The following is a 14,427-nucleotide window of genomic DNA, read 5'->3' as shown; positions in this document are numbered from 1 at the left end:
CCCCCGTCACGTGACGGGACGGGCGCCTGCCCCTCGCGGCGTCAGGGGGCGGGGCCGGGCCGCACCACTCGCGGCCGCGGGGGAGTGCAGGAGTGTAGGCGAGGCGGTCGGTAAGCGATGGATGCGGTCCCCGGGCGGGGTCGGGTCCTGGCTCAGCGCTGGGGTGTGAGCCGGGGGTCAGTGGTCGCGGGCGACCGGGCCGTGGGTTCGGAGGCTGTGAAGGCGGCCGCAGGCCCGGGCGCTCCCCCGGGATCCCCGGAGAGCGGCAGGGGCGGGGCTCGTAGGTTCTGGAAGCCAGATGCCCCCAATATGGTCTGAGGCGCTTCCAATCCCCCACCCAGGCTTCGGGAGTTTTCTCCGCAGTTCTGGGCCCGCCTTTTTGCGGCCCTGTTCCCGGGCCCCGCTGCCTGCGAGGCTTCCCACTGCAGGCCGAGTCCCTTCGCGCTCGCCAGCCTTGTCTCACCCCTTTGCCCTCCCCACCACACCAAATCCATTTGCACCTCGAAGGTTGTGGTCCTCCTCCTTTGCAGTTGACCATTCGCCAACCTGCCTTAGAGCTCATGGTTAGAAAATGTGTTTTGCCCTATTTACTTCACTGGGTCTGAAGGTTTTATTTAGTCCTTCAGTGTGAGCACACGCAAGCGTTCTGCTAGGCGCCGATAGTCTAGTCGTTAGGTAATAAAAACGAGTAATAACTGGCTCTTAAATCGCACTTATTTGTGCCACCTTTTGAAGTGCTTTGCAGCAAGATAACTAAAGTATGTTCCTCTCAGCAGCCCTGTGAGCAAGGTGTTTATTCCAGCACGTGCCCTGTTCATGTTTGTCACTGTGCCCATCCCCTGCAAGAACACCTAAAGCCTGCTAGTTGTGGAGGTGCTCAATAAAAGTTTCTGTTTCAACGGAAAGAAAGCAAGTATCCCAAGAGTCGGCAGGGACACAGCAATGGGTGACCTGATCCCTTTGTCTGTATTTATCCTGTGTTCGTTGTGAGAAAGTTCTTTAGAACAGACATCTGCCTTCTGACCCCTTAATCCGGGTTTGAAGTCTGCCCTTCCTGCCTCCCTTCCTGCCTCGCCCCCTGTAAAGCCACCTCCCGGCTGGCTACTCCTGACAACAAATACTCTGTACACTTTCCACATCTCAATCCTGTCAGTCCGCCTTCCTCACTTGCTCTCTCCCTCACGCTGGCCTCTCTAACCCAGGTTTGTTCTGGTCTGAGTCACTGGAAAGCCTCCTAGCCCTTTCATGTTACAGTGTTTGCCTCTTCAAACACAGCTTTCATCAAACCTACCTCCCACCCCCAGGAGCACTTTAATTGACTTCCTTTTGCCTGGATTCTGATTTAGCTTCCTTAACAGGGACCTTAAAGTCAGCTTCATCCACAGCCTCATCTAACGTTACAGCGCCTTACTAACTCCACCCGGAAGAGTGGAGTTACCTTCCTTCTGAAACTTCCTCACACAAACCTTCTCCTCCTCTGGGCTTTTCCTCCCCATGTTTCTGCGGCTCTCTGTTTTTCCTTCTGAACCCCATAGTGTGTCCACCATTAGGCTTTTTACTCTGCCTTACGTAGTAGTTATCTTACTTTTTGTGTGTAAAGCAGCTACATTGTGTTGCATTGTTTTGTATCTTTGCACCAACTATGGTGATATACATATAGTAAATGTTCAGTGAATTGTTTTTAAGTAATTGAACAGTTTAGCCCAAGAAATTAAACTAAAAATAGGTCAATTAAAGCTGTTAGATCTCTAGGGAATGAAGTGGAAGCAAATGCAAAACTGCCCTGTAGCTATGTTTCCACAACTCAGGGCTCATAGGGACAAAAAGCGGAAGAAAAAAAAAATCCTCACGATAAAAATACTACAAACCACTCAAAAACACATTCCATTACAAGAGTAAGTGGGCAAAACAGGAGGATTAATACTCGTGGGAACTTGATGTAATAAGCAATCTGAAAGAAACTTTAAGGGGAAAACGGTAGTTTTCAAATGAAGGCAAACATAAAGAATAGAAAGTGCTGAAAAAAATAGAAAAGGACATTGTGAAAAAAGAAGAGGTATATTTGGAAAGGAATCAAATAGCTCATCTAGAAATGAAAAGTATACTCACTGAAATGACTGAAAGAAAATCTTGCTCAGTATTCCCTCTACTGAGCAACCTGGCAGTATGTACTCAGAGCTATGAAGCAGTTAGCTCTGGGCTGGTTAGTGCCTCCCTGTGACTGCCTCCTCACAGGGCTTACCGTGCAGCACTGTGGCTGCCTGCTTTCCTGTCAGTCTCCTCATTAGACTGTAAGTTCTTGGAGTCCAGGGACTATCCTATTCATGGTTGGCACAGTGCCTGGCACGTGGTAGAAGCCCACTAAATATTTGCTAGAAAATGAATGAGCAAATATACTTTTAACAGTTGTACAAAGTTATTTATGGTAGCACCACTTAAAGAATGAAAACTTGGACTTCCCTGGTGGCACAGTGGTTAAGAATCTGCCTGCCAATGCAGGGGACACGTGTTTGATCCCTGGTCCGGGAAGAACCCACATGCTGCGGAGCAACTGTGCCCGTGCGCCACAACTACTAAGCCTGCGCTCTAGAGCCTGCGAGCCGCAACTACTGAGCCCACTTGCTGCAACTACTGAAGCCCACGCACCTAGAGCCCGTGCTCCGTAACAGGAGAAGCCACTGCAAGGAGAAGACCGCACACCGCAACGAAGAGTAGCCCCCGGTCACCACAACTAGAGAAAGCCTGCACGCAGCAATGAAGATCCAATGCAGCCAAAAATAAATTAAAAAAAAAAAGAATGAAAACTTTAGGGGGCTTCCCTGGTGGCGCAGCAGTTAAGAATCCGCCTGCCAATTCAGGGGACATGGGTTTGAGCCCCGGTCCAGGAAGATCCCAAATGCCATGGAGCAACTAAGCCCACGCGCCACAGCTACTGAGCCTGTGCTCTAGAGCCCACGAGCCACAACTACTGAGCCCATGTACCGCAGTTACTGAAGCCCGTGTGCCTAGAGTCCATGCTCTGCAACAAGAGAAGCCACCGCAATGAGAAGCCCGTGCACTGCAACAAAGAGTAGCCCCCACTCACCACAACTAGATAAACCCCGCGCACAGCAACAAAGACCCAACGCAGCCAAAAAAATAAAGAAAGAAAATTTTAAAAAAAAGAATGGGAACTTTAGGAAGACCCATATGCCCCAAAGTAGGATCAAACAAACAGTAGAGAATTAACAAGAAATATTACTCTTGGTAATCCAGTGGTTAGGACTTGGTGCTTTCACTGTCGTGGCCCAGGTTCAGTCCCTGGTTGGGGAACTAAGATCCTGCAAGCCTCGCGGTGCAGCCAGGAAAAAAGAAAAAAAAAGAAATAAAGAATACTGTTGAGAATTGCCAGGTATATAGATCACCAGTCCCCGGGATCCTGTGGGGAACTACTGTTACAATGAAAAGAGAGAATACAAAATAGTAAGTACCCATTGTTGCAACTAAGTTGACATCACACAAACCAGGTCAGGAAGGAACTTGAGGTGATGCCAAGGCCAGCATGAGAGTTCAGGCCTCACCTGGGGAAGCGCAGGTGTCAGAATTTATCCTGGTATAAAGAAGATGGGTTTGTCTGGATGCAGGCTCCCTGTTGACTAGTTCTGAGCAAGAACGTTCTGGCTGCTGCCTCTGTTCACCTGCTTGCCTGGGGTAGGGGTGGGGAGCACTGGCCTTCCGTCTGTACTGAATTCCTGGGGTCCCATACTCACCTTAACTCAGGAATCACCTCTTGTCCTAATTAGGCTAAAAGAAGGTACATTATAACTGTCATCATCTCAGGAATTCTGGCATATCGTGCAGGTCACCAGATGTATTGGCATGCGAGATCACTAAGCCTTCTGGGAGAAACATGGAAGACAGCTAAGGGACCAATAGGTCCCAAGGCCTTGGGATGAAGCCTACAAGAGTGAAGACGGGGAAATGGGGCCTCTACACTCTGGGGAGACATGGTGTGTCACGGTGAGCACAGTACTCACCCCAGCGTCAGAAAGGATGAAATGCCTGGTTGGTGTTCTGCTCTATCGTCCTCCTCTTGGTGGAGAAAGGTGAGTCCATTTAAATCTCTTGTGCCCAATGTCTGTTTATCCTGAGAGGTGGGAAGAAATTTTCTTCTCCTGCAGTGAAAATCAAACATTAATGGGCCATTGCCCCAAGTCTGGGTGAGTTTGGGGATTAAGACGATATCAAGACTTTTCATTCAGTGGAAGAATATTTAGCACTGAAAAGACATGAGCTATTGATATGGGCAATGACATGGGTGAGTCTCAAAAACATTATTCTAAGTGAAATAGTCCAGGCAAAAAAGAGCACATGTTGTATGATTCCATTTATATGAAGTTGTAAAACAGGCAAAATTAATCTGTGGGGATAAAAATCAGAACAGTGGTTACCTATGGAAGAATGACTGGAAAGAGGCATGAGGAACTTTCTGGGAGGAATAAAAGCATTCTTCATCTTGACTAGGGTGGTAGTTATGTGAGTAGGTACACTAGTAAAAGCTCACCAAACTGTACTCTTAAAATCTGGGCATTTTCTTGTAAGACCGTTATTCCTTAATTAAGGAAGAAATATTTCAGGACTAAGATTCTTGTTTCCTTTTAGTGGGTCTCTAAGGGTTTTAAAGGGTCAAAATGTCTATTGCACACATTCATGTGAATTCTTACATACCTAGAAAAACAAAACTATTCCCTTCTCCACTGCTTCCCTATCAGCCTGTGGCAGAGTCTGTATCCTTATGTGCAGTGGTGTGCTGCTAAGTGTTTAATAACTGGCTTTCTAGGAAAAGAAAAGCCCTGATTCGTAGCACTTGCTGATTCACGTAATGTAAATATTCTCACCATGGCTGATTTCATGCTGCTAGTGAGGTGTCACTGAGCACAGACTTGGGAAGAAATGGGTACAGTTGACTTTCGCAAGCCAGTAGGAGCCAGCTCCAGCACACCCTTGCGGCAAGCCTTTATTGCAAAGCTTCCGGGGAGTCTTGGCGGAGCTGAGGGAGCAGCTGTTAAGCGGTGTGAGGCTCTGAGGTGAGCAGCCATTTCCTATTAGCTTGAACGTGAAGGATGGCAGGAAGGAAGGGACACTGCTCTCAAGTGGTCGTGTAAATACAACCCCGTTGTAAGAGGGGTCAGCCTTGCAAGATATAGCAGTTCAGCAGCTGTATAACTGGGGTTAGCAATCTGCTGGCAGCATTTGGATTTTCAAGTGAAAATATGGGTTATTTCGTTTAAAATTCCTGAATTCTCTTGGGGAGAACAAAGAGCAAAATCCTGTACCAGGGAGACGCAAGAGGGAAGAGATATGGGAACATATGTATATATATAACTGATTCACTTTGTTATAAAGCAGAAACTAACACACCATTGTAAAGCAATTATACCCCAATAAAGATGTTAAAAAAAAAAAAAATCCAGTACCGGAGGGCCTGCACTCCCTCCTGACAAGAACAGGTTGTAACAGGATAAAAGCTGCCCCCGTGAGAAGGGCATGGGTTCTCCACCCATCTCTGCATCTCAGCAACACACCTGCTGCAACCAGGGGTTTGCCTACATGGCTCTAGTTGGAATTTGAGTTTCTAAATCCTGGTTTAGATTGTGTAGTCTCTAAGAATTAGTTTGGTTTCTGGTAGAACAGTGTGTGTGTGTGTGTGTGTGTGTGTGTGTGTGTGTGTGTGTGTGTGTGTGTGTGTGTGTGTGTTTAGACTGTTAACCTGCTGGGTGAGCTGAAGAATATCCATGCACAGCTACAATCCTCCCAGTTGGAGGAACCAGACTTGGCATCTTAGGGTACTCACGTTCACTCTGGGTGCTCTTGAGACACCAACAGACAACAGAACCTGGCCAGGGCATTGCCTGGACCCCTGATTCCCAATTCTCACTGAACATTAGAATCACTAAAGGAGTTTAAAAAAAAAAAAAAACTCAGCCTAGACAGTTGACTAAGAATCTCCGGGGATAGAGTCTGGAAATCAAAATGTTTTAGGGAAGCTCTACAGATGATCCCAATATGTTTTTTGGATTTTTTGTTTTTGTTTTTGTTTTTTTTAATGAAGGCACCAGTTAAAGGTGCTTTTTCCTTGGACCAAAGGAAGAGTCACACGTAGCATCCAGCTTAAGTTCTCTTTCCTCCTCAGGTTGTAGTTCCCAGTCTTTCCTATAAGAAAGGGGCAGGACAGTGAGAGAGGTGTGGCTTGCTCACCCCCACCGCTTCTGGGGACCAGGTAGAAGTTGCATCTCGTTCAGAAGACTAGGGCCAGGGTTCCAGCAGGGACTAGAGGCAGAATGAACTTTGGCTCGCAGTGAAGCTGGGTGCCCTGTGAGAGTTCAGAAGGGACAGAAAGTAAAAATGCCCCTTGAGTCCTTCAACCAATATTTATTGAGCACCTACTATGTGCCAAGCATTGTTGCAGTTACTGGGGATATAGCAGTAAGCAAAATAGACAAAAATGCCTGCTTCATGGAGCTGGCATTCTAATGGGGGAGACAATAAACATAATAAAGAAATCAGTATATGAGAAAGAGACAAGTGAGAAAAATAAAGCAGAGGAGGGGGACTGGAAATATGTAGTGGTATTACAATTTGGGGAGTATATAGGGGTGAGGAAAGCCCTTGGTGAGAAGCTAACACTTAAGCAAAGATTTAAAGGAGGCGAGAGGGTGAGCCAGGTGGGTATATGGCAGAAGAGAGTTCTAGATCGAAGGAATGGCACATGCAAAGACCCTGAGCTGAGAGTTTGTCTGGTAGGTTGGAGGGCAGAGAGGAGGTCAAGTCCCTAGAGCAGAGTGAGGGGGGGATAGTGGTGGAATTGAGGTCAGGGAGTTGGGCCTTGTAGGCCATTGTCTGTGGACTTGGCTATGACACCCAATGACACATAAATTGGAGAGATCCCTAATGTAGACCAGACAAAGGTGGCCCTTGAAAAGTGTGGGGAAACTGAGGCTAGAGTCACGGACATTCAGTCAGCTTTCTTTCTGATTTGCCCTATGGGGGACTGGGACTGTGATGGGGGGGTCACTGAACTCTGAGATGGGTGGAAAACTGCAGGGTGTATGTATGTGTCACCCTGAGGGGCTGGGGCTTGGGGGAGGAGGCGGGATAGGGCTGGGGCTTGTTGGAACCTGGTCAAGGTGGAGGGCAGACGATGGAGGAAAGAGAACCCTACACTCTTCCACGACCCCTTCCTACATGCTCAGAGTGTCCTACTCCCTATTCAGGAAAGATTTGTGGAGGGCTGCTATGTGGCAGGCACTGTGCTAACTTCTGGGACACAGAGACACATAAGCCAAGGTCCTGTCCCCTCAGGGTCTTGTAAAGTCTACAGCCTCTGGCACGATTTTAAGAGTGTCATTTGTCACATTCCCTCACGTTCCTAGCACTGGGGCTGTTTGCTGAAAGGAAAGAATGAAGAGAGAATCCTGGTGGGAAGAAAGAAGGAATCATGCAGCTCTTTGATGGGAGCAATGGATTTTAGTGGTTCGTTATGTAACAGTTCTCCCAGAAGTATGCAAAAGAGGAGCTCTGCGACAGAGAAGATGCGCTGATGGTGGATCTCCGGCGAGTGGAGAATAACTCCTGCTGGCGTGTGGGGAGATGGGCAGCAGTAGCTCAGGCGGGGAAGTGCTCATGGGAGAAAGGTCACCGGTGGGCAGGGCAGCTGGCTGTGCGGAAACAATCTGTTCTTTCTCCACTCGAAACCTGTCGATTCTCTCCAAGCCGCTCATGTTTCTCCAGCAGGCCTCAAGAAAGGCCCACAGCTGTTTGAAGATAAAAGGAGCCTGACCTAGGGTGTGAGGCCCCACCTGCTGGCCGTGTGCTCTGAGAAGCCGCCGCCTAGCACCATTCCTGGGCTTGGGCCTTCCCTTGCTGGCTCCCATCTGGCGCCTCCCTGCCCGGTCCCCGTTCCGGGGGTGTGGGCGTAGCTCGGCCTCCTGTGTGTTCCCTGTTAGGCCAGCCCTGCTGCTGCTTCACCCACCTGGCTGGCTCCTCATTCCGGCTTTCCCAGGACACCACCCTAGGTACCACCTGAGGCCAGCTTCTGGTGACCTTGAGGCCTTCTTGAATAGCAGGACGGGGCCAGGGCCTGCCGCAAGGCTGGCCCAATCCCTGAGAGTACCAAGTCTGAAACTAGATCATTCACACGCCGAAGAAGAAGAAAGAGTTGTTTATGTTCCTCACTGACGTCCTCCTGGCCACCCACGTCAGGACTGATAACGTTTGCTGTCTTGTCTTTCAGGCCTCTGCACCCCTAGAACGGACCTTCCCCTGGCTCACGTGGAGGGAGGTTGATTTTGCCACCCTGTGTTCCTCAAAGCGCTAATGGGCTCTGAATAATCACACCGCACGGACTGACAGTACAAATTAGGAACACCCAGAGCACAAAGGGGCAGGGGGCACACAGAAGGGGAAATACGGGAAGCTTCCTGGGAAGGTGAACAGCAGGAAGCAGGGCTGCCTGAGCCTGGCATCCAGGCCTGCTGATGGGCAGCCGGCAGCACCAAGCTCTCCCAGAAGATAGGAAGATAAATGCCAGAGGGACTGAACGGGAAAATGCTGGCTGTTTGGAGGAGGGGACAGAGGAGACTAGTCTATGAGGGAGGCGAGCTTTTTTCATCTCTCCTCCTCCAAGCCAGGGACTGCTGAGGAAAGCCCACCCCTCCACTGGCACTGGTGGTGTGGCCTCTGCTCATCGCATGACGACCCAGACAGCCCACACCCCCAACCTGGTCAGGGCCTCCCCAAGCCTCGAGCCTCCTAGGGGCTAGAAGACTGAGGGGGAGGGGGAGGCTGCGAGGGGAGGAGCGGCAAGGGCTGCACCAGACACTGGAGCAGGTTTCAGCCAGCTGCCGGCATCTCCCCTGGATCTGTGTCATCCCTCACTCACAGGCCTGTCTGTCACAGGCCATTAAGTTCTTGGCAGGTGCTATGTTAGGCTGAGGCTGCACGCCAGGTTGGGGGCAAGGGGGTCCCAGGGAACAAGCCAGCCTGTCCTCTCTGGGCCTTGGCTCACTGGGGATACCTGCTCCTCTGGGGAGTCCTCACTCTCCCCTGAAAAAGCCACACCCTCACACACCCCTGGAGATCACACATATGTCTCTCTCTCTCTCTCTCTCTCTCTCTCTCTCTCTCTCTCTCTCTCTCTCTCTCTCTCTCTCTCTCTCTCTCTCTCACACACACACACACACACACACACACACACACACAAAACATCCAGGTCCCAAATGTTGACATTTCCTCCCTGGCAGCCCCCAAATGCCCTCTGCTGCCCCAGGGCTGCCAGTGAGAGGCCCTTTGGGTGCCCCTAGTCTGCACACAGAGCCCCATTTGCATCCCAGGGCAGAGCTTTCTTGCCAGCCAGCCAGCTTGTCTGCCATGTGACTGCCCAGCCCTACAGTTCATGCTTGGGCATCCCTCCCTCTTTCCCTCTGTCTGGGCTGCAGGAACTGAGCTCTTCCATCCTCCTTAAGGCTTGAAAGCAGAACTAAGAGAAGAGAAAGCATGAGGCTTATCTATGCCAAGGACCCCAAAAGCCCTGAAATGGACGCCTCCACTCAGAGAGAGATGTGTTCACGACCATTGAATCAGGGCCTACTCTGCATAAATAAAATTCAGTTCATGTGAAAGCACCTCAGCTCAGCAGACAAAGCCTGCCAGGGACAGGCTCCTGGGGCCCCCTCAGCCCATGTCCTGCCATTCCCCAGTCCCTAGACACTCCAATGTGCTGGACTCCCTGCCCTTATTCCTAGTCTCTCCCTGGTCTCTCAAGCCCACACCACTTCCTTCTGCTTTGAATGCCTTTTCCCACCTTCTCAACCTGGAGAGTTTACTCATCCTTCATCCTTCAGGCTGCCTCTGCTAGGAAGCCTTCCTTGATAGCACCCTCTGCTCTCTGCAGACTTCAGTGCCCCTTCTTTGGGTGTTCACAGCTTCCCTGTTCAAAGCATTTCCCACATTGTATTTCAGTTGTTAACAGGCCCATCTTCCTCCTTAGACTATTAGCTAAGGGGCAGGGGACAGTGTTTAATCCATAACCTCTACCATAGGGCTGACACATAGTAGATGCTCAAGAAATACTTGCCAACTGAATGCATGACTTAATGAATGGGGCAGAAGAGATCCAAGTAAACAGAGAAGAACACCAGGTCTCTGAGGAGGGAAAGGAATGCCAACGGTAGATATCAAGGAAGGCTTCCTGGAGGAAGTAAATAAGCTGTTGACAGGGTGGAGACATTCCAGGCAAAAGGAACTGATTGGTCGGGGTGGGGGGGTGCAGGGGAGCCATAGAAAAGGTCTTCTGTCAGGAATAACATTCACTGAGCACCTTCTCTGTACCAGGCCTTACTCTAAACCCTTACACATGGTATTATTTAATCTTCACAACAACCATAGGAGATTGGCACTGTAATTATCCCCATTTCACAGATGAAGAAAGTGAAGTTCAGTTACTGGCCCAAGGAGTTTAGGTCAGATTTGATGAGAGAAGCAGAACAACCAGAAGTGATACAGAATATGGGATTTGACCTTATGCAATGGGGCAGCTACTTAAAGAACTGATGCTTCTGAGTCTAAAATCCTCATGGCAGGCAGTGAGGAAGGGAAGATGGATGTGAAATTGGGGAGAACAAGAAGGAACTGAACCATTGAGGAAGGGCTGGGACTCTGGAGGATGAACAGGCAGCCACGCCGAGACAACTTCGGTGACACAAGTGACCTGCAGAAGAAGTTGGCACCCTTTGTCCTGGAGCTAAACACATACCCGGCCTAGGACTAGACAAGCTGAAGGAGGTCGGCAGAGAACCCACAGATCTGCATCAATACGCGTGAACTGCAACACCGCAGGAGCCCTGCACCAACCACACAGGAGCAAGCACGGCTGCTGCGTCCGCCCCTGCCACCATGGTCAGCTTGCAGGAAAGGGAATTCTGGAACTGTGGTTCAGCTTAGCTCAGCTGACACAGCCCAGAGCTACCACTCAAGGTCCCAACCCAGACCTACATGTGTATAAGGAAGAAATGGCTGGGAAGTTGATCAGAGCCAAACCAGGGGGTCTTGGCAGCACTCCAGGGAATTTGGGATTCCTTCTGTGGGATAACAGTGCTGATTTTCGAGACTGTGTGTTGAGTTGGAAGCGAAGGTGGGACATGCCCCTGGTGATGTCCTGAAGGTGTTGGGCATATTCAGGTTGGGGTGGGAGACAGGAAGAGATGCCTGTGGAACCCTGAGATAGATTCTGAATTGAGTGGAAGAGGCTGTGTGTAAATGAGGGAACCAGAAGCTGAGCCTTGGGTGGTGCCTACAGGCGAGAAGCAAGTCAGGCAGAAGGGCTGGCAGAACTGTGAGGGCCGAGGTCAGGGAGGTGGGAGGACCAGGGAAGCAGAGCCCTGGAAGACATTTTTTGGGTGTGGGCATCTTGGCCCTCCTTCTTGGGCAGATGTAGCTCTGATGGTGCCTGTGCCATGTTTGGAGTTGGGCATTTAGTGTGGCCTCCTGCTGGTGCCCCTACCCACTCTCCCCCACCTCTGTGAGGGGCAGGTCCAGATGCTGCTCTGGAAGCCCAAGGCGCTGGCAGCTGAGGGGTGAGATAAGTCTCTGGGCTCAGGGTGTGATGTTTGTCCATCCTGCATGCCTTCTGAGGCCCCACTGGGTGCAGGACACTGGGCTTGGCTGGGGACCAGCCAGGAAGCATGGGCACCTGGGCCCTGCAAGCCGGGAGCTAGCGTACAGTCTGGTGGGAGGCAGAGGAGGAAACTGGGCCCTGCAGTGGAGGAGAGAGGAGCACGAAGGAGGGTGGTCTCCCCAGACTTGGGAAGAATCCAGGAAGAAGTGGCATTTAAAGACGAATCCGATCAAGCCCCTAGATCTAATCACATTGACAGGAAATCCAGGGGCCAGCTCTGCAGTCAGCAGACTGTGAGACCTGTAGGGCCAGGAACCCAGTGTCCTCATAGCCATGTTGTGTGGGAAAACAAAGAACAAGTTGAACCTGTGGATGAAAACTGAGTTAATAGACAGAACAGCCCATTGTAACATGTGGACCTTATTTGGATCCTGATTTTTTAAAAAAATGGTGATCGGTTAGTCTGCTCAGGCTGCCATAACAAAATACCATAGACTGGGAAGCTTAAAAACAACAGAAATTTATTTCTCACAGTTCTGGAGGCTTGAAGTCCCTGATCAAGGTGTGGCAGGTTCTGTTTCTGGTGAGGACTCTCTTCCTAGCTTGTAGACGGCCACTTAGTCTCAGGTGCCCGTTCCTTGGAGTGTGCAGGGGTGTGTGTTGGGGGGTGGTGTGGAGAGAGAGATCTCTTGCCCGTCTTATAAGGCCACCAACCCTATCAGATTAGGGCCTCACTCTCATGACCTCATTTAGCCTTAATTACCTCCTAAAGGCCCTCTTTCCAAATTCAGCCACAATGGAGATTAGGGCTTCAATATGTGAATTCGGAGGGACACAGTTCAGTTCATAGCAGATGACATTTATGAAGCATTGGCACTTTGCTGACTGGGTATTTGATTATATTGAGGAATTACTGCTAAATATCTCTTGGGGTATGATAATGGTAAAGTGTTTCACATATATACACATACATGTATATAACATGTAAAAAATATATATGTATGCATGTATAGAATAATATTGGCGTTATATGTACTGTGATATGTACACAGTACATTATATGTACATTATGTGTACATTTTTGCACACAGGAGTATATATATTTCCTTATTTTTTATTTATTTATTTTTGGCTGCATTGGGTCTCCTTTCCATCCCAGCCTCCAGTTTACACTCAGGAGGGCAGTCCTTTTTCCTAGCTCCTATCATATCTTTTTGGAGATATTCTACAGACAACACACAAATGTATGTGCAAAACTACCTTCCTTTTTTTTTCTGTATAATATAAATGGTAGCGTATAATGTTGTTCTGCATCGTATTTCTCTTTTTTCTACTTTATCTTTAAAATCATGTCAGATTAGTGCATAAAATTTCATACTGTGGGGCTTCCCTGGTGGCGCAGTGGTTGAGAGTCCGCCTGCCGATGCAGGGGACATGCGTTCGTGCCCTGGTCCGGGAAGATCCCACATGCCATGGAGCGGCTGAGCCCGTGAGCCGTGGCCGCTGAGCCTGCGCGTCCGGAGCCTGTGCTCCGCAACGGGAGAGGCCACAACAGTGAGAGGCCCACGTACCGCCAAAAAAAAAAAAAAATTTCATACTGTGTAATGGCTCTACTGTATAAACGTACCGTAAATTCATGTAACGTTTTAAGTTGCTGCCAATTTATGTGCTATCATAACCAAGGCTACACTGAATACTTTGTAGACCTAACATTTTTGCACACAGGAAGAAATATATTTGTATAGGCAACAGGAAGAAATGAGAACGCTGGATCAAAGTGCATGTGCATTTAAAATTTTTTTAATTGATTAATTAATTTATTTTATTTTTGGCTGCGTTGGGTCTTTGTTGCCGTGCGCGGGCTTTCTTTAGTCGCGGTAAGCGGGAGCTACTCTTCGTTGTGGTGTGCGGGCTTCTCATTGCGGTGGCTTCTCTTGTTGCAGAGCACGGGCTCTAGGCACGCGGGCTTCAGAAGTTGTGGCTCGTGGGCTCTAGACCGCAGGCTCAGTAGTTGTGGCGCACGGACTTAGTTGCTCCGCGGCATGTGGGATCTTCCTGGACCAGGGCTCGAACCCATGTCCCCTGCATTGGCAGGCGGATTCTTAACCACTGTGCCACGAGGGAAGCCTCCTTATTTTTTAGATATGCACCAAAATATTTGTGGGTGAAATCATCTGATTTGCTTCAGAATGGTCTGGGAAGGGGAAGTGAATGTGACTATAGATGGAGCCGGGCTGACCATGAGCTGATGGTTGTTTGTTGGGTCTGGGTCATGAGTTCATGGGGGTGCATCGTATTATTCTACTTTTGCATATGTTCTAAATTCTCCATAACAAAAAGTATAAACAAAAAGTGAGGAGGATTATTGTGATTTAGGGTTGGGGGGAGAAGCCAGGCATCTGCTAGAAGAAATTGCTCAGGCAGAGCTCTGAGGGAGTGAGGCTTTTGGGTGTGTGAGGCCCCAGTATTTCACAGGCACTGGAGCGTGAAGCTGTGCCAGGTGCTTCGGGTACCAAGATGACTGAGGCTCAGTCCCTACCCTCCAGGACAAAGACCAGTCTCAATGGAGGGCCCCGGCTCAGGGCAAGCGAGACCAGAACCCAGTGGGAGAGCCCTGAAGGGCCTGTGAAGCTTGAATAAGGGGAACAGAAGCAGTTATCATTGTTCTGGAAGTGCTGGGAGACCAAGTGGTAAAAGGAGGCATCAGGCAGAGACCACCCAGTGTGCTAGGAATAGGGAAGCCTGAGGATGGAGCATCAAGAATGTGACCATCC

At 49.5% G+C, this 14,427-nt stretch overlaps 1 protein-coding gene across 15 annotated transcripts in view; it reads left to right on the top strand.

Annotated features, from left to right (window-relative positions):
- Positions 1-2: 2 nt before the first annotated feature.
- Positions 3-14,427, top strand: part of FGD2 (FYVE, RhoGEF and PH domain containing 2) — a 58,328-nt gene continuing 43,903 nt past the window's right edge. For 7 of the 15 annotated variants that reach the window (XM_073810789.1, XM_073810784.1, XM_073810790.1 and 4 more), the window contains exons 1-2: positions 8-110; positions 3,841-4,085. In XM_073810789.1, the coding sequence (XP_073666890.1) occupies positions 3,987-4,085 (99 nt within the window). In that variant the 5' untranslated portion in view covers positions 8-110; positions 3,841-3,986. Of the gene's footprint in view, positions 111-3,840; positions 4,086-14,427 lie in introns of all 15 variants that reach the window. The other 8 variants (XM_073810793.1, XM_073810792.1, XM_073810791.1 and 5 more) reach the window with 5 other exon arrangements.

Source organism: Tursiops truncatus, chromosome 10 (genome assembly GCF_011762595.2).
Source record: "Tursiops truncatus isolate mTurTru1 chromosome 10, mTurTru1.mat.Y, whole genome shotgun sequence".
NCBI classification, from domain to species: Eukaryota; Metazoa; Chordata; class Mammalia; order Artiodactyla; family Delphinidae; genus Tursiops; species Tursiops truncatus.
The sequence above is the reverse complement of the archived record's forward strand: the minus strand, read 5'-3'. Positions and strand labels throughout refer to the sequence as shown.